Source organism: Erythrolamprus reginae, chromosome Z (genome assembly GCF_031021105.1).
Source record: "Erythrolamprus reginae isolate rEryReg1 chromosome Z, rEryReg1.hap1, whole genome shotgun sequence".
Classification (NCBI taxonomy): Eukaryota; Metazoa; Chordata; class Lepidosauria; order Squamata; family Dipsadidae; genus Erythrolamprus; species Erythrolamprus reginae.
The window spans coordinates 88,329,323-88,348,947 of record NC_091963.1 but is presented as its reverse complement, the minus strand read 5'-3'; the positions used below and the strand labels follow the sequence as shown (position 1 = coordinate 88,348,947).

At 42.3% G+C, this 19,625-nt stretch overlaps 1 protein-coding gene across 11 annotated transcripts in view; it reads left to right on the top strand.

Annotated features, from left to right (window-relative positions):
* RECK (reversion inducing cysteine rich protein with kazal motifs) overlaps positions 1 to 19,625 on the top strand; it is a 307,670-nt gene that overhangs the window by 240,260 nt on the left and 47,785 nt on the right. For 10 of the 11 annotated variants that reach the window (XM_070727797.1, XM_070727793.1, XM_070727798.1 and 7 more), the window contains one exon: positions 11,304 to 11,499. The exons of the other annotated variant lie outside the window; for it this stretch is intronic. In XM_070727797.1, coding sequence (XP_070583898.1) covers positions 11,304 to 11,499 — 196 coding nt within the window. The remainder of the gene's footprint in view (positions 1 to 11,303; positions 11,500 to 19,625) is intronic. 11 annotated transcript variants of the gene reach the window in all.

Here is a 19,625-nt window from a genome sequence, read left to right as displayed (position 1 = left end):
AGAGTTTGAAGAATGGACAGATCAAAGAGGAGAAAGCAGAGAATCCAGTGGGGCAGCAGATGCGATTGTTGAAGGAGGAAGGGCTGGTATAGCAACCAATTCAAGTGGAAGGGAACTCCAGAAGATTCCCTTCAGGGAGAGCTGGAGGAGAAGGAAAGGGAAGAACAACTGAAGGTTCTCAAGGCGTAGGTCTCAGCTGTAAGAAGAGGAAAAGGGAAAAAGCCAAGACACACGTATATGAAGAAATTGTTGAAGTGAAGACTTGCCAATGACTCTTTCTTTCTTTTTTTTGCATTTTTTTTGAAGCTTTCTTTCTGTCAGGTTTCCCTTCTCCTTTTTATGGGGGAAGGGAATAGCATAATGCAAGAAGAGGTGAATGTTAAAGGGGGAAATGAGGGGAGGGGGAGCTGTTTGTTTGTTTGTTTGTTTGTTATTAAGGGAGTCAGATGGTAGAGGTGTATTCAACTTGTTGTCCTTCCCTAGAGGAGGAGGGGATCATAGTAGAAGACACTTGTGGGGGGGTGAGTAAGGGGAAAAAAGAGAAAAATAAGTAAATTAGGAACACTACAAAAGGGAAAGGGAACATAATTATATATAATGAATGATTGGATTATTATGGCTTTAAATGCAAATGGATTGGGATCTAATTTGAAACGTAGAGTATTAAGGATGGCCAGGTTTTAACAGAAACGCATAAACAACAAAGAATGGATAAACTTATAATTGATAATAATTGGAAATGGATATATGAGTCTTGGGGTAACCAAAATAGTAGAGGTGTGGCAATTCTTATTCATCAAAGCATTCCATTAGAGGTGGTGGAAGTTCAAAGAGATAGGGATGGGAGATGTTTATTTGTTAAAGGGGAAATAAGTCAACAGAAAATAACATTGGCAGCAATTTATGCTCCAAATGTGAACATGAAGCAACAATGAATACAAACAGAAAGTTAGATAATTTTGGGGAGGACACAGTGTTTTTGGCAGGAGATTTTAATATGCAGTTAACAATGGGAATGGCAAATAGAAGAACGTTGCATTTAAATAGACTTAATATGGCTGATCTTCATGTGGATCTACCAAATAGAGTTACTTTTTATTCGTCCTGACATAACACATTCAACTGTATTGATTATATGTTAATGAATAGGATGGGGAATGTACAAGTTACCGTATTTTTCTATGTACCGTATAAGGTGCACCGGTGTATAAGGCACACCTAGATTTTAGATGAGGAAAACAAGGAAAAAAGTATTCCGAACCAAATGGTGCAATATTATATTGTTTAATGAAATACCAATGTAGCAGAATACTTTTTACAACTATGTATGCTTTTTAAAGCCATGTACACTTTTTTAAACCATGTATACTTTTTAAAACCATGTACACTTTTTACAAACTTCAAACTTGACAGCTTCAAGACTTATGGACTTCAACTCCTAGCTCAAGAATGGGAGTTGAAGTTGACAAGCCTTAAACTTGCCAGGTTTGAAGACCCTTACACTCCTAACCACTAACTCAGGGGTTTTCAAACTTGACAGGTTTAAGACTTGTGGATTTCAACTCCCATAATTCCTCCTTCAATCATACTACCTCAGGAATGGGAGTTGAAGTCCACAAGCCTTAAACTTGCCAGGTTTGAACACCCTTACACTCCTAACCTCTAACTCAGGGGTTTTCAAACTTGACAGCTTTAAGACTTGTGGACTTCAACTCCCAGAATTCCTCCTTCAGTCATGCTACCTTAGGAATGGGAGTTGAAGTCCACAAACCTTAAACTTGCCAGGTTTGAACACCCTTGCATTCCTACCTTGGAACTTGACAGCTTCAAGACTTGTGGACTTCAACTCCCAGAATTCCTCCACCAGTCATGCTACCTCAGGAATGGGAGTTGAAGTCCACAAACCTTAAACTTGCCAGGTTTGAACACCCTTGCATTCCTACCTTGGAACTTGACAGCTTCAAGACTTGTGGACTTCAACTCCCAAAATTCCTCCTTCAGTCACAAGCCTTAAACTTGCCAGGTTTAAGGCCACAAGCCTTAAACTTGCCAGATTTCAAGACCCTTGCACTCCTAACTCAGGGGTCTTCCAACTTGGAAGTTGGTCTTCAAACCTGTCAGGCAGCTTGACAGATCCTCAGATAAAGGCTTCTTCCAGCGGCAGCCAGCAGCGGCTTTTCTGAATGGTCAGCAGCAGCGGTAGCAGCTTTCCTGTTTTGCAAGCCGGTGGTAGTGGCTTGCAAGTGTGTGGGGAGGGCAACTGAGATGGCTCTCATTGCGAATGCCACGCTGCTCTCTTCGGCGGCCAGGAGGGGAAAGGAAAAGTAGGCGCTCTCAATCTCTACACGCGAGACAAACCTACCAAGGTAGAGAGGTGCTTACGCGACGGAAGACAGAAGCTCGGCTTTCCCCCATGCCATTAAACTTGGAAAGCCCTAACTAGCCCCTGAATCGCTGCTGAATTCCTTGCTGAATTCAGCATGGGTCTTTTTTTATTTGTATCCCTGGGGAGAGGAGCCTGCAATGAGGTCCAGGGGTCTCTAATAAGGGGTTGCATGCACAAATTGAGTTTATGTGTTCACCTGCTGCTTGCATGGCCCAGTTGCAACAGACTGCAGATTGGTATCAGGCTACACATTGGGGGTTGGGGACCCCATCTTAAAATCAGGTTGAAGGTAGGAGGCCCAACATCACATATTATCTGTGGTGCAGCTGCCCCTCATTCAGAGAACACATTCTGCACATAGAAACTTTAAGGTATCTCAAATTAACATGGACATTATAAAGAAACAAATGATATGTTTGACACTTATGTAGGTATTTTATAATTAAGGAAATGGTAGAAAATATAAAGAAGTGGTTTGATTTTTTTTTTTCTTGGGCAAAGGCATTTTTCAGGAATGCTGAATTGTGGTCAGTTTTGCTGCAGAATTGGATGAAGTGGCTTATAACCACTTTCAGCCCCAATTGAAAGCCTATGAGCCATTAGAGAGAACCAATTTGATCTAGTGATTGAGGAACCAGGCTAGAAAGCAAAAGATTGGAATTCAAGTCCTCCCTTAGCCATCAAAGCCAACTGGGTAAACCTGCGCCAATTTATAGATAGTTTTGCCTGCAAACAATGGTTATTTTAATGATATGGGTTTTTAAATGTCTTTTTAAGTATTGGATTTGTCACATTGTTTATTGTTGTGAGCCACTCCGAGTCTTCGGAGAGGGGCGGCATACAAATCTAATATATTATTATTATTATTATTATTATTATTATTATTATTATTATTATTCTGTATTGTAGGAATTTGACCTGGCAACACCTGATGAAATAGACAAGGCCATTGGAGCTGTGAGTTCTGCCACATGTTTATTGGACCTGTGTCCCTCCTGGCTGGTTTCAGCCAGTAGGGAGGTGACCCGGAACTGGCTCCAGGAGATTACCAATGCTTTGTTGAGGGAGGGGTCCCTCCCAGCTCCTTATAAGGAGGTACTTGTGCGCCCCCTCCTCAAGAAGCCTTCCCTGGACCCAGGTCTATTTGGACAGGGAGTCTCTGCTCACAGTCGCTCATGCCCTTATCACCTCGAGATTCAACTACTGCAGTGCTCTCTACATGGGGCTACATTTGAAAAGTGTTCGGAAACTACAAATTGTGCAGTATGCAGCCACGCAAGCAGTCATGGGCTTGCCAAGATATGCCCATGTCTCTCCAGCACTCTGCGGGCTTCACTGGCTGCCAATTGGTTTCTGGATCTGATTCAAAGTGTTGGTTATGACCTATAAAGCCTACATGGCATGGGACCAGATTACTTGCAGGACTTCCTTCTGCCGCATGAATCCCAGCATCCGGTTAGGTCCCACAAAGTTGGCCTTCTCTAGGTCCCATCAACTAGACCAGTGATTTTCAACCTTTTTTGAGCCGCGGCACATTTTTTACATTTACGAAACCCTGGGGCACATTGAGCAGGGAGGGGGCGGCAGTTAAAAAAAGTTTGGACAAAAAAATCCTCTCTCTCTTCCTCCCCTTCACTCTATTTCTTTCTCCCTCCCTCTTTCTCTCCCTTCCTTCCTCTTTCTTTCTCTCTCTCTCCATCCCTCTTTCTTTCTCTTCCTTCCTTCCTCTCTTTTTTGCTCTCTTTCTCCCTCCCTCCCTCCCTCTATGTCTTTCTCTCTCTCCCCTTCCCTCCCACTCTTTTTCTCTCTCTCTCTTTCTCTCTTTCTTTCTCTTGTTTTCTCTCTCTCTTGTTCTCTTTCTAGCTCTCTTGCGCTCTTTCTAGCTCTCTTGCGCTCTTTCTCTCTCTCTTGCTTTCTTTCTCTCTTGCTTTCTCTCTCTCTTGCTTTCTTTCTCTCTTTTTTTCTCTCTCTTGCTTTTTTTCTCTCTGAGCTTCGCGGCACACCTGACCATGTCTCGCGGCACACTAGTGTGCCCCGGCACACTGGTTGAAAAACACTGAACTAGACAATGTCACTTGACAGGTCCCAGGGGAAGAGCCTTCTCTGTGGGGGGCCCGACCCTCTAGAATCAACTCCCCCCAGAAATTCACACTGCCCCCACCTTCCTTGCGTTTCGTAAGAACTTGAAAACATATTTATGCCGTCAGGCTTGGGGTCACTAGACTCCAGCCTCTGGCCAGGGAATGTGTAGGATGCTGTTGTATGTTTCTGAATGTTTGATTTTTAAATGTTTAGCTTTTTAAAATGTTTTAAATTAATTATTTCTGTTAATTGGATTTAGAAGTGTTTTATATATTGTATTTTTATTGAAATGTTGTAAGCTGCCCTGAATCCACAAAGAGGGGTTACATATAAATCAATCAATTAATCAATCAAATAAACAAACAAACAAACAAACAAATAAATGCAGCCGCATGAGCTGTCCTAACCCTTCCAAGGCATGCCCACGTCTCATCATCACTCTGTGACTTGCATTGGTTGTTGATTGATCTCTGAACGCAATTTAAAGTGTTGGTTATGTCCTATAAAGCTCTACATGGCTTAGGACCAGGTTACTTATGAGAACGTCTCCTGTTTCATGTATCACAGTGGCCGGCCAAGTCCCATAGAGTCGACATTCTCTAGGTCCCGTAAGCCAATCAATTCCCCCCAGAGATTTGCACTACTCCCACCCTCCCGGCGTTTCAGAAGGCTTTCAAACTTGCCTTTGCCGGTAGGCTTGGGGCTGCTGTTGAATACTGATATGTTGCTCCGGCCAATAATATGACTGAAGTATGGATGAATGTGGTTGAATGGTTATTATTGAGGTTTTTAGGACTAATTTAATATTTATTATAGGTTTTAGGCTTTAGGCTTAGTTTTATAGATCTTAATGTTTGGATTTCCCACATTCTGTAATTTTGTATTTTTGTGTTGTAAGCTGCCCTGAGTCTACGGAGAAGGGCGGCCTAGAAGTCCAAACAATAAGTAAGTAAGTAAGTAAGTAAATAAATAAATAAATAATGTAATGCCCTCCATCGCACATGGGCATAACCCATGCACTGCCCCTGTGCATATGCTCAACTTCACTGAAGCCTCCAGACCTCCAGTAAGTTTAAGTTTAAGTTTAATCAGATTTGTATGCCGCCCCTCTCCGCAGACTCGGGGCGGCTCACAGCAATAGCAATACAATGTAAAACAAATCCAATATTTAAATTAATTTAAAAAACCCCACAAGTTAAAACCAATCATACATACTAGCGTACCATACATAAATTTTATAAGCCTAGGGAGAAGGAACATGTCAATTCCCCCATGCCTGACAACAGAGGTGGGTTTTAAGGAGCTTACGAAAGGCTAGGAGGGTGGGGGCAACTCTGATATCTGGGGGGAGTTGGTTCCAAAGGCTCTTCCCCTGGGCCCCGCCAACCAACATTGTTTAGTTGACGGGACCCGGAGAAGGCCAACTCTGTGGGACCTAACTGGTCGCTGGGATTCGTTCGGCAGAAGGCGGTCCCGGAGATATTCTGGTCCAGTGCCATGAAGGGCTTTATAGGTCATAACCAACACTTTGAATTGTGACCGGAAACTGATCGGCAACCAGTGCAGATTGCGGAGTGTTGGTGTGACATGGGCGAATTTAGGAACGCCCATGATAGCTCTCGCAGCTGCATTCTGCACGATCTGAAGTTTCCGAACACTTTTCAAAGGTAGCCCCATGTAGAGAGCATTACAGTAGTCGAGCCTCGAGGTGATGAGGGCATGAGTGACTGTGAGCAGTGACTCCCGGTCGAAATAGGGCCGCAACTGGTGCACCAGGCGAACCTGGGCAAACGCCCCCCTCGCCACAGCTGAAAGATGTTTCTCTAATGTGAGCTATGGATCGAGGAGGACGCCCAAGTTGCGAACCCTCTCTGAGGGGGTTAGTGACTCCCCCCCCAGGGTGATGGACGGACAGATGGAATTGTCCTTGGGAGGCAAAACCCACAGCCACTCCGTCTTATCCGGGTTGAGCTTGAGTCTGTTGACACCCATCCAGACCCCAACAGCCTCCAGGCACCGGCACATCACTTCCACTGCTTCGCCGACTGGACAAGGGGTGGAGATGTAAAGCTGGGTATCATCTGCATACTGATGATACCTCACCCCATGCCCTTGGATGATCTCACCCAGCGGTTTCATGTAGATATTGAATAGTAGGGGGGAGAGGACCGACCCCTGAGGCACCCCACAAGGGAGTAACCTAGAGGTCGACCTCTGACCCCCCACTAACACCGACTGCGACCGACCAGAGAGGTAGGAAGAGAACCACTGAAGGACAGTGCCTCCCACTCCCAACCCCTCCAGCCGGCGCAGAAGGATACCATGGTCGATGGTATCGAAAGCCGCTGAGAGGTCAACAAGCACCAGGACAGAGGATAAACCCCTGTCCCGGGCCCGCCAGAGATCATCCATCAGCGTGACCAAAGCAGTTTCCATGCTGTAGCCGGGCCTGAATCCTGACTGCTGAGGACCTAGATAATCGGCTTCTTCCAAGGACCGCTGGAGCTGGAGCGCCACCACCTTCTCAACAACCTTCCCCATAAAGGGAAGGTTGGAGACTGGTCAATAGTTGTTGAGAATGGCTGGGTCCAGGGAAGGCTTCTTGAGGAGGGGGTGCACAAGTGCCTCCTTGTAGGGATCCGGGAAGGACCCCCTCCCCAAAGAAGCGTTGACAATCTCCTGGACCCAGCTCCGTGTCACCTCCCTGCTGGCCGAAACCAGCCAGGAGGGACACGGATCCAGTAAACAGGTGGCGGAACTCACAGCTCCAATGGCCTTGTCCACTTCATCAGGTGTCACCAGATCAAACTCTTCCCAGACAGGTGGACAAGTACATGCCCCAGTCACCTCAACTGACTCGTTGTCAGTCAACTCTGTATTCCAATTGGAGTCGAGGTCCGCTCGGATCCGAGCGATTTTATCAGCGAAAAACGTGTTAAAATCCTCGGCACTACTCTGCAAGGGCTCCCCAACTCCCCCCTGATTAAGAAGGGAGCGGGTCACCCTAAACAGAGAGGCCGGGCGGGATTCCGCTGATGCAATCAAGGCGGAATGATACGCGCATCTTGCCACCTTGAGCGCCACTTTGTAAGTCTTAACATGTGCTCTTACAAGTGTTCGATCGGATTCGGACTTACTCTTCCTCCATCGCTTCTCTAGACGTCTCTTCTGGCGTTTCAACTTCCGGAGCTCCTCATTGAACCTTGGAGCTCTACGGGGTCTAGTGCCGCGGAGAGGTCGCAACGGCGCAATTCGGTCAAGAGCCTCCGCTGCAGCCTTGTTCCAGGCCTCAGCCAGAGACTCTGCCGAACTGTGTACGAGTGTATCTGGAATAACCCCAAGCGCCTTCTGAAAGCCCTCTGGATCCATCAGGCGTCTGGGGCAGAACAGCTTAATCGGTTCCGCCTCCCTGCGGAGAAGGATTGGAGCCAGGAAGTCAAGCCGCAGTAGAAAATGGTCTGACCATGACAAAGGCAACACTTCTAAGCCCCTTAGTCTCAGACCATTACTCAGTTGCTCAGAGAGGAATACCATGTCGGGTGCATGCCCCCCCTCATGAGTCGGACCCTGTACTACTTAGGTCAGGTCCATGGCTGTCATGGTGGCCATGAACTCCTGTGCCAGTCCAGAGGTTTCACCGAGCGATGGCAGGTTAAAGTCCCCCAAGACAATAAGTCTGGGGAACCCCACCGCCAACCCGGCTACCTCCTCGAGTAGCACAGGCAGGGCTTGTGACACGCAGCTGGGAGGCAGGTATGTGAGAAACAAGCCCACCTGGACCCCTAAGTCCAACTTCACCAGGAGGGACTCGCAGCCCGCAATCTCTGGAGCAACGAGTCTACGCAAGCCAAGGCTCTCCCTGGCTATAATAGCCACTCCTCCCCCCCTTCCCTGGGGTCGAGGCTGATGCCATATCTGAAACCCAGCTGGGCAGATTTCAGAGAGAGAAACTCCTCCCTCTGGGCCCAGCCAGGTTTCAGTAACACATGCCAGGTCGGCCTCCTCATCCAGGATCAGATCCCGGATGAGGAGAGCTTTATTTACCACCGACCTGGCATTGAGTAGCAGCAGCTTGAGCCCAGGGCCATTTTTCACCATCCCCAAGGTTCAGGAGGCTTTCCTAAAGCCTGGGGGGAGCGAAAACAGCTGAAAAGAAGGCTGAAAATCAGCTGACCAGCGCGCACATGTGTGATGGAGCTGACATAAGATAACTCCTTGTGCCCTCAGATATGGCTCTGCGTGGCACCTGTGACACCTGTTTTATAGGTTCGCCATCACTGTGATAGAGCATATCAAGCTTCTCTCTTGGGATGGGTGTTGTGCTATAAAAATTTAATTAGAATTGTTTATTAAATGACAAGTAACTTTCTTATATATTTCTTCAAATAGTTTTATTAACCTAACTCCCAGAAAGTAATATATATGTGTCTATACAGGTGATTTCTCTCCAACTGCAGGAATACTTTTGGGGAAAATAATCTAAGCAACCAAAGGATAGGAATATTATCTTTAATAATTTGAAGCAAAATTTAGGAAGAGGTAATGAGCGGAATTCTTAGTAAGAATCCTGAAAGGTAGAACTATTATTGTCCTATTGGATCTAGTATACTGGATATGTTTATTAAAATTATATAATCTCTGTGAGTTGGGCATCATAAATTATAATAATAAATATAATAATCCCACAAAATAGGATTCAACAGATAAGCATCTGTCACATAATACTCCTGATCTAATAATTGTTAGAAAGAAGTTTGAGTGGTGGATATATAGTACCTGGAGTCAACAGAATACAAGAAAAAGAACTAGAGAAGATCACAAAATAAAAAGACCACAAATAGAAATAAAATGATGGTGGCAAAATAAAATAAAGATAGTGCCAATATCCCAAAACAAATAGACCATAACCCGAACACTATCAGCATTGACAAAATAATCAGTCAATTGCAAGAAGCCGCTTTAGATGAACTTCTTGCACCCTTCAACAATACTTCAACACCATTAAACCTCATTTGTCTGTCCCAGGTGCTTGGGAAAGAATTGATTGATGGATAAAAATATCAAATTCAGTTTAAAAGTCTTGCTGAATATGTGATCAACCATAATAATAGGTATAGACAATACCAATAGCATCTTGAGTGCAATTCAAAACCACTTGAACTGGTTTTTTTGTCACTGACAAAAAAATATCATCTTGCAAAACACAAATTTATTTGGAACAGGTTATATACTGCATCTTTAATATTATCAAATAACATCTGGCTATCAGGCCCTTGGAAAAACTATAAAAATGCCAAATCCAGTCAAAATATCTGGCTAACTATGCAACCAATCATAACACTGGGGAACAATTTGTAACACAATTTCTGATGAGTTTGATTTTTGAGCTTTTTTATAGTTAATTAGACATGCTGGTTTCAAAACTGTAGTTAGTTTTCTTCTACCATGTCAAGTTATTTCTCTACACCTTCTGAGAATGTGACCACTCACTGCAGATTCGAGCATGGATCATAGAAAGCACTATTGCTCTCCTATTGGCTGACATAAACCTTTTCCAATGGGGGCCAGGTGAATGACGCATAGGAGAATAGCGACAGGTTTTTACTGTAGCAATATATATGCTGAATGGCCTCTTGGCCAGCGTGGATATACCAAGTATCCATGCTTTTTGTCTAGTGAGAAACATTGGATGCAGTTGAATTGGCCACCAAGATCTGACCTGGAACCTGGTGATCCAAACATTTTACATCAGCCACTTTTGAACAGAAATAACATTATATTTCCACACCTGCATATAAAATTGGATCTCATGAAGCAATTCATTAAAGCTTTGCTAATTGAATGGGACTGTTTCAAGTATCTCATTTTGGCATTTCCTAGTCTGTCATTTGAAAAGACAAAAGCCGTTGTTTTTGATAGTCCACAGATTACTATTTTCAATTTCATTTTAAAACATATGTTCTAAATTGCCTAGAGTTGTTTGGCTGAGTAAATAAATTAAATAAATATTGCCAAAACAGTTAGTATTTCAAAACCCTACTCCCCACCACTAAAAACTCTAAGGGCAATGGGAAATTTAGCTAGTGATTAAGGGGGATGACCAGCTTTTTTGGTCTGCTAGTATCAAATTACTACTGCTTTCTTTATTGGAATCCATGATATTGCCTCTGATTACAAAAAGGTAGAAATTAGGAATGAAAATATATTAGAGTGATAGAAACAGAAGGTCCCATTTAGGCTGGTGGATCCAATATCCTACTTGGAATAATAATCCAAATTAAAGTATTCCAAGAAGATGGTTGATAGCCTCTGATAGAATGCTTACAATGAAGTGGATCACTCTGAATGAGTAGGTCCATTGTTGAATTGCTGTTTCTTTTGGGTAGATTGTTCTAGTGTTCAGTAAGAATCTACTTTGTATGGACTAGCTGTAGTAAATGTAAGTTGCATAACTGGGAGCTTCTTGAGAAGACTTCCCCTTTGATAGAAGATTCCAGGAAGAGTAGAAGAAGGTTGTCAACTGACTAGTGCTGAGGTAGGGCTATTAAAATACTATACAACTGAACTAATTGAGATGTAGGTTCCTTCACAATATTTCCTATCTTTTGTGAGGATTGTAGATTTCTTAAGTAAGGTAGCCCGTTTATAACACATTTGTTTACATTCTGTATTTTATGCTTATGACCAAAAATATTTATTATATTTATTAACATATAATTGTTTACAACTTTTTAAAGAACAGACCAGAATATATAATAAATTATTTTGTTTGTTATAATATTTCTATTGCTTTTGTTTTTCTTTTGGAATAAATATTTGAAAATACTTTCTCCAGATGTTTACCAAAGCCACAGGTTTGTTTAACAAGTTTTGAGAACTTTGGATGTAACCAATATGAATGTGTGCCAAGACAATTCAGTTGTGGTGACCAGTTGCGAGATCCTGTTTGTGATACAGACAATATAGAATATAATAATCTCTGTGCTCTGCATCAAAAAGGAAAAATTATATCATACAAAGGTCCATGTCAGGTATAAAACAACTTTTTTTGTTGAATTTTGTTGCTACATCTATGAGGTGAGTCAAAAGGTAATGCCATTTTCTTTATTTCAGGTGAAGCTTTTGATACAAATACATGAATTTTTCCCCAGTTATAAATGGTTATATCATTCACCTTCTGAAATATTTTGTTTCTTATTTTTCAGGTTTGTAGATTCGCAAGGAAAATTCAAAATGACTGCCCTCTTAGAGTTATGTCAAAAATAGAGCAGTGATTGAATTCCTTCTTGCTGAGAGGGAAGCCCCTGTGAACATTCACAGATGATTACAAAATATGTTTGAGGACAATACTTTAGATTTAGATTACTTTACATTTAGGGTTTGAGAGGCAAACCTTGTTTCAGTGAAGGAAGTGAAAACTGCTGTGAGGAAGTGGCTCAAAGAATGGTCAACAATATTTTACCAGGGAGAGATGCATGCTCTCATTGGAAGGTGGAACATTGCAATTGAGAGAAACGGTGACTATGTTGAGTAGGGATGTGATCCAGAGGACCAGCTTTATTTTGATGTATGCTACATGTTCCTGTGTAGGTAATTATACCTGTCCCAAATAAAATGGCGTTACTTTTTGACTCACCTACCTAATGCTGAATTTTCTTTTTATGCTATTTAAACAAGTTAAGAAACTATAGACTTCTAAAAAGGCATTTCTTTTCATAGGTATTAATTTGGCTATTGATTACTTGGAAATCCCTATGAATAATTCTGTACAGTCTATATGAGGATTTTTAAATTTTTATTTTGTTTGTTAGCAATTTAAAGGCGCAGCCAAGAAAACAAAAAGAAACATAAAAGGGATCTACATGCTTTATAAAATTAAATAAGAGTTGGTCATATCAATTTAAAAATATTGTCAAAATCAAAATGATAGTATATAATTAGAAAATACACTCTATGATTAGAATCATCAATCAGAATAAATAATAACAGATTCTGTCTAAACTGACTAAATTAAGTCTTCAGATCTGGTACAAGTTCATAAACATAATTATAATATATACTTTTCAGATTATATGAAATTCAATTTCTAATATAATTGTAATGTTATATTTATTGTCATAGTATTTTAATTGTTGCAATTTTGTTTTATGAAGCTGCCCAAAATTATGTTAGAGCAAAATGGGTGCCATATAATTTTAATAAATAAAAAAAGTTTTTAAAAATAAAAAGTTACTTTTAATATTGATGCATATTCCCATTTCTTAGTCTGGTATGTCTCCAAATAATGAATTATGTATAACTTAATACAGGCATACAATCCTAGCAGTTGTTATAAAGAATCAGCAGTAAATCTGATGTTTATCTTCAATTAGTAGACATATTGTTCCCTTTTAATTCTGTTTAAATACTGTATCAATCTAATCATACAATCTTTTAGAATAATATAGAATGGAATAGAATAGAATAGAATTCTTTATTGGCCAAGTGTGATTGCACAAACAAGGAATTTGTCTTTGGTGCAAATGCTCTCAGTGTACATAAAAGAAAAAGATACATTTGTCAAGAATCATGAGGTACAACACAATGATTCTCATAGGGGTCGAATAAGCAATGAGGAAACAATCAATATAAATAAAAGTCTTAAGGATTCAAGCAACAAGTTACAGTCATACAGTCATAAGTTGGAGGAAATGAGTGATAGGAATTATAAGAAAAGCTAATAATAGTAGTAGTGCAGACTTAGTAAATAGTTTGACAGTGTTGAGGGAATAATTTGTTTAGCAGAGTAATGGTGTTCGGGGAAAAACTATTCTTGTGTCTAGTTGTCTTGGTATGCAGTGCTCTGTAGCGACGTTTTGAGGGTAGGAATTGAAACAGTTCATGTCCAGGATGCGAGGGGTCAGTAAATATTTTCACTGCCGTCTTTTTGACTTGTGCATTATACAAGTCCTCAATGGCATAATTGCTTTTTCTGCAGTTCTGATTATCCTTTAAAGTCTGTGTCAGTCGTTGGGTTGCAGAACCAAACCAGACAGTTATAAAGGTACAGATGACAGACTCAATGATTCCTCTATAGAACTGTTTCAGCCGCTCCTTGGGCAATTGAGCTTCCTGAGTTGGTGAAGAAAGAGCAACCTTTGTTGTGCTTTTTTGATGATGTTTTTGATGTTAGGTGACCATTTTAGGTCTTGAGATATGATAGAACCTAGAAATTTGAAGGTCTCTACTGTTGATACTGTGTTGTCTAGTATTGTGAGAGGTGGTAAGAGGGAGGGTTTCTCCTAAAGTCTATCACCATTTCTACGGTTTTGAATGTGTTCTAGATTGTTCCGGTCGCACCACGAGGCTAGTTGTTCAACCTCTCTTCTTTATGCAGTTTCATCATCGTCTTGAATGAGTCCGATCACTGTTGTATCATCTGCAAACTTCAGTAGTTTAACAGATGGATCATTTGAGATGCAGTCATTGGTGTATAGAGAGAAAAGAAGTGGTGAGAGTACACAGCCTTGGGAGGCCCCTGTGCTAATTGTACAGATATCTGGTGTGATTTTGCCTAGCTTCACCTGTTGCTTTCTGACTGTTAGGAAGTATGTCATCCACTTACAAGGGTGTTCAGATACTGCTAGCAGATTTAGTTTAGTTAAAAGAATGTCTGGTATGATGGTGTTGAATGCTGAACTAAAGTGTACGAAAAGGACCCTAGCGTAGGTCTTTGGAGATTCAAGATGTTGTAGGATGTAATGCAGAGCCATATTAACAGCATCATTTGTCAATTTTTATTTGTTGTTTCTGAATCATTTTTCAGTAAAACCCTTTAAATAAGCTTTAGCAGATTTCTGAATTTTATTATAGACTTTTGAAAATCTTAGAACCATTGAAATATTTCTAAACATTTCAAGAAGAAATTCTCAAGAATTTTCACCTCTGTTTTATCAAAGAAATCTTGCTATCTGTATCAATTATCCTCTCCACTGATCAAAAACATTTGTACAATTATCTTCATAAGAAGCATATAGCGGAGGGTCGGAATATCTCAGTGTTGCTGGGGAGAGGCAGATATGGCGGGAGCCATGGGGCTAGCCATTCCAGGAGAACGAGGGATCGCTGCTTAATAATGATCCCTTGTTCTGGCTCCGTGAGCTCAAACCTGGGCACTGGTGATGAGTGTAATTCTGGCCCTGGGCTCAGGTTGCTGCTGCTCAATGCCAGGTCGGTGGTAAATAAAGCTCTCTTCATCCGGAATTTGATTCTGGATGAGGAGGCCGACCTGGCATGTGTAACTGAAACCTGGCTGGGCCCGGAGGGAGGAGTTCCTCTCTCTGAAATTTGCCCAGCTGGGTTTCAGATATGGCACCAACCTCGACCCCAGGAAAGGGGGGAGGAGTGGCTATTATAGCCAGGGAGAGCCTTTGGCTACGTAGACTCGTTGCTCCAGAAATTGCGGGTTGCGAGTCCCTCTTGATGAAGTTGGACTTAGGGGCTCAGGTGGGCTTGTTTCTCATGTACCTGCCTCCCAGCTGCATGTCAAAAGCCCTGCCTGTGCTACTCGAGGAGGTAGCCAGGTTGGCGGTGGGGTTCCCCAGACTTATTGTCTTGGGGGACTTTAATCTGCCGTCACTCAGTGAAACCTCTGGACTGGCACAGGAGTTCATGGCCACCATGACAGCCATGGACCTGACTCAAGTAATACAGGGTCCGACTCATGAGGGGGGACATGCACCCAACATGGTATTCCTCTCTGAGCAATTGAGTAATGGTCTGAGACTAAGGGGTTTAGAAGCGTTGCCTTTGTCATGGACAGACCATTTTCTACTATGGCTCGACTTCCTGGTTCCAATCCTTCCCCGCAGGGAGACGGAACTGATTAAGCTGTTCTGCCCCAGATGTCTGATGGACCCAGAGGGCTTTCAGAAGGCGCTTGGGGTTATTACAGATGCACTCATCCACAGTTCGGTGGAGTGTCTTGCTGAGACCTGGAACAAGGCTGCAGCGGAGGCTCTTGACTGGATTGCACTGTTGCGACCTCTCCGCGGCACTAGACCCTGTAGAGCTCCATGGTTCGACAAGGAGCTCCAGGAGTTGAAACGCCAGAAGAGACGTCTAGAGAAGCGATGGAGGAAGAGTAAATCTGAATCCGATCAAACACTTGTAAGAGCTTTTATTAAGACTTACAAAGTGGCGTTCAAGGTGGCAAGATGCGCGTATCATGCCGCCTTGATTGCATCAGCGGAATTCCACCCGGCCGCTATGTTTAGGGTGACCTGCTCCCTTCTTAAACAGGGGGGAGCTGGGGAGCCCTTACAGAGTAGTGCCGAGGACTTTAACACGTTTTTCGCTGAAAAAATAGCTCGGATCTGGGCGGACCTCGACTCCAATTGGATAATTGGTCTGCAACTTGGGCGTCCTCCTCGATCCACAGCTCACATTCAACTGTGGCGAGGGGGGCGTTTGCCCAGGTTCACCTGGTGCACCAGTTGCGGCCCTATTTGGACCGGGAGTCACTGCTCACAGTCACTCATGCCCTCATCACATCGAGGCTCGACTACTGTAATGCTCTCTACATGGGGCTACCTTTGAAAAGTGTTCGGAAACTTCAGATCGTGCAGAATGCAGCTGCGAGAGCAATCATGGGCTTTCCCAAAAATGCCCATGTTACACCAACACTCTGCAGTCTGCATTGGTTGCCGATCAGTTTCCGGTCACAATTCAAAGTGTTGGTCATCACCTATAAAGCCCTTCATGGCACCGGACCAGGGTATCTACAAGACTGCCTTCTGCCGCACGAATCCCAGCGACCGGTTAGGTCCCACAGAGTGGGCCTTCTCCTGGTCCCATCAACAAAGCAATGTCGTTTGGCGGGGCCAAGGGGAAGAGCCTTCTCTGTGGCGGCCCCGACCCTCAGGAACCAGTTTCCCCCTGAGATTAGAACTGCCCCCACCCTCCTTGCCTTCCGCAAACTCCTTAAAACCCACCTCTGCCGTCAGGCATAGGGGAACTGAAATATCTTCTCCAGGCCTATACTGTTTGTGTATGGTATGTTATGTGCATGTTTTTTTAAATTTTGGGTTTTTAGCTTTCTAATTATTGAATTTGTATTATATATTGTTGTCTGTTGCTGTTGTGAGCCGCCCCGAGTCTGCGGAGAGGGGTGGCATACAAATTTAATAAACAAACAAACAAGTAATATAGCTGTAAACCAAAAATAGTAATAATACATTCAGGGGGGTGCGCTTCAGACTGTGATTCTATTATACGTCAAAATTACTGGCTTAGTTCAGTGTTATACTTGTTTTACAGCTGTATAAAATTTTAAAATTTTAATTACAGGGGTTGTTGATTTTCTTGGTACGTACTTGTTTTTCAATAAATTGTTAAGATTTCTGGCTTTGTGGAGTGTAACACTTGTTTGACTGTTATGTTCTGTAGTACCTTGTGGAGCTTGGGGTGCTGCCCTCTTTGCATAAGGACATCTAGTTTATATGGTTGCAGTCCCTAGTTTGTACCATGCAATTAGAAGTGGAAAGATTGTCCCCGCCACATCCTGTAATGCAGCCATGTGTGCAGCCTCCACTTCCTCAGCACCCTTCGAGGAGAAGGGCTGTGTGGACAACTGTTGGTTCAAAAAGATTACATGCAGTGGAGCACAGACACAGCAATTTTGGTCTCTCTTTATCTAATTCCTATAATGTTCTTGCAGATTTAAATAGTGAAGTTACTGCGGATATTAGCGAGGCCCCCCAGGTAGAGGATGAGGGGATGTTCCAAAGGGAAGTTGTTGTAAAAGAGGTGCAGAGTGTTACTAAAACATCAGGTGCAGTTAGTGGAAATAAAAAGAGGATGTATTTTCTTGTAGGTGACTCGACTGTTAGAGGTGTTGATTTGGGACAGAGTAAGGATGTGGTGAAGGTAATGAAGTGTCTCCAAGGGGCCACTGCCAGAAGAGACAGGAGGTGGATTACAAATATTGTGAAGGCTGTAAGTAAAGATAATAATGTTGATGTGGTGGTGCATCTTGGCATAAATGATTTGTCCCAGAGAAAGGTTAATCGAGTAAAAAGAGATTTCCAATGTCTTAGTGTGGAGCTGGGCAGAATAACTGATTCAGTGACTTTCTCAGAAGTGTTACTGGTTTGTGGTCAGGAGGATAAAACAACTTGTATTGCAGAGTTTAATGAGTGGTTAAGGCAGTGGTGTAAAGCTGAAGGTTTTGGATATGTTAGTCATAATGTTAGTAGGTGGTCTAATAGGGAGTTGTTTAAGAGGGATGGTTTGCATCTATCATACAGAGGTACCTAGGTGCTCGGTGAGGAGTTCAGAACTTTTTTGGACAGGCATTTAAACTAGGTAAAGGGGACAGAGATGTAACTGATGTGGATGATTTCTGTCCCTGGACAACGAGGATAAATCAGATTGTTGAAATTTATGAAAAGGGAGCTGTAAATGAAATAGATGTAGTTGTTGAGGATAAGGGACAAACAAATAATGAGAATAATGTTCTTCAGGTAATGTGCACAAATGCTCGAAGCTTGAGCAACAAGCTCTGTGAGTTAATGGCCATAATATCTAGAGATAATTTGGCTCTGGTTGCCATGACTAAGACATGGTTTAAGGGCTTCAATGAATGGGAAATATCCATACCAGGATTTACATTGTATGGGAAGGATAGAGTAGAGAGGAGGTGGAGTAGCATTTATGTTAAGGAAAGTCTAAAAGCAACACTCATTCAAAATACATGTAAAGAGTGGAGACTCTCTGGGTTTGCATGCAAACTAAAGAGGGTTCTGTCATTAGATTTGGGGTGATCTATAGGCCTCCAAGGCAATCTGAGAATTATGACAACAAGATGGTAGATTAAATTACCCAAATGGCAGTAAAGGAGATATCGTGATTATGGGTGATTTCAACATGCCTGATGTTAACTGGAATATCCCTAGTACCCTTACATGCAAAAATAAGAATATAGTAGAGGCCCTTACAGGAGCAGCTCTGGCACAGCAGGTTAAGACACCAACTAGAGGGGAGAATATTCTAGATTTAGTTTTTACGAATGGGAACCGGGGTTCAGAGGTTAAGGTGGGAGAAAACTTAGGTTTCAGTGACCACCTATGTTTGTGGTTTTATGTAGAAACTGATAGTGAGCAATCCTATACTACAACCAAAATATTGGATTTTGGAAAAACAAATTTCAAAAAAATGGAGGAATATTTAAATAATGAATTAAAGGGCAGGGATAAAACGGCAGGAGCAAGCGCCTAGTGGACTGTATTTAAAAAGGCCATCTTAAAAGTCACTGGACTGTATTTAAGGCAAATAACTAAAGGTAAAAGGAAGAAGAAACCGCTATGGTTTAGTAATGATGTAAGGGCTATAGTCAATGAAAAAAAAGTCTGCCTATAGGAGATATAAATAGTCTAGAAGTATAGCTGCCAAAGAGTTGTATAAAATGAGACCGAAGGAGGCGGAACAGATAATATATGTTGCTAAAGCCTCAAAAAGAGGAAGAAATTGCCAAATCTGTGAAGAAGGGGCATATAAATCCAATAAATCTAATCTAAATCTAGGGGTAGTGATTTCTGACAGTCTCAAAATGGGTGAACAGTGCAGTCAGGCGGTAGGGAAAGCAAGTAGGATGCTTGGCTGCATAGCTAGAGGTATAACAAGCAGGAAGAGGGAGATTGTGATCCCGCTGTATAGAGCGCTGGTGAGACCACATTTGGAGTACTGGATTCAGTTCTGGAGACCTTACCTACAAAAAGATATTGACAAAATTGAATGGGTCCAAAGACGGACTATAAAAATGGTGGAAGATCTTAAGCATAAAACTTACCAGGAAAGACTTAATGAGCTCAATCTGTATAGTCTGGAGGACAGAAGGAAAAGGGTGGACGTGATCGAAACATTTAAATATGTTAAAGGGTTAAATAAGGTTCAGAAGAGAAGTATTTTTAATAGGAAAGTGAACACAAGAACCAAGGGGGCACAATCTGAGGTTAGTTAGGGGAAAGATTAGAAGTAATGTGAGAAAATATTATTTTACTGAAAGAGTAGTAGATGCTTGGAACAAACTTCCAGCAGACGTGGTTGGTAAATCCACAATAACTGAATTTAAACATGCCTGGGATAAACATATATCCATCCTAAGATAAAATACAGGAAA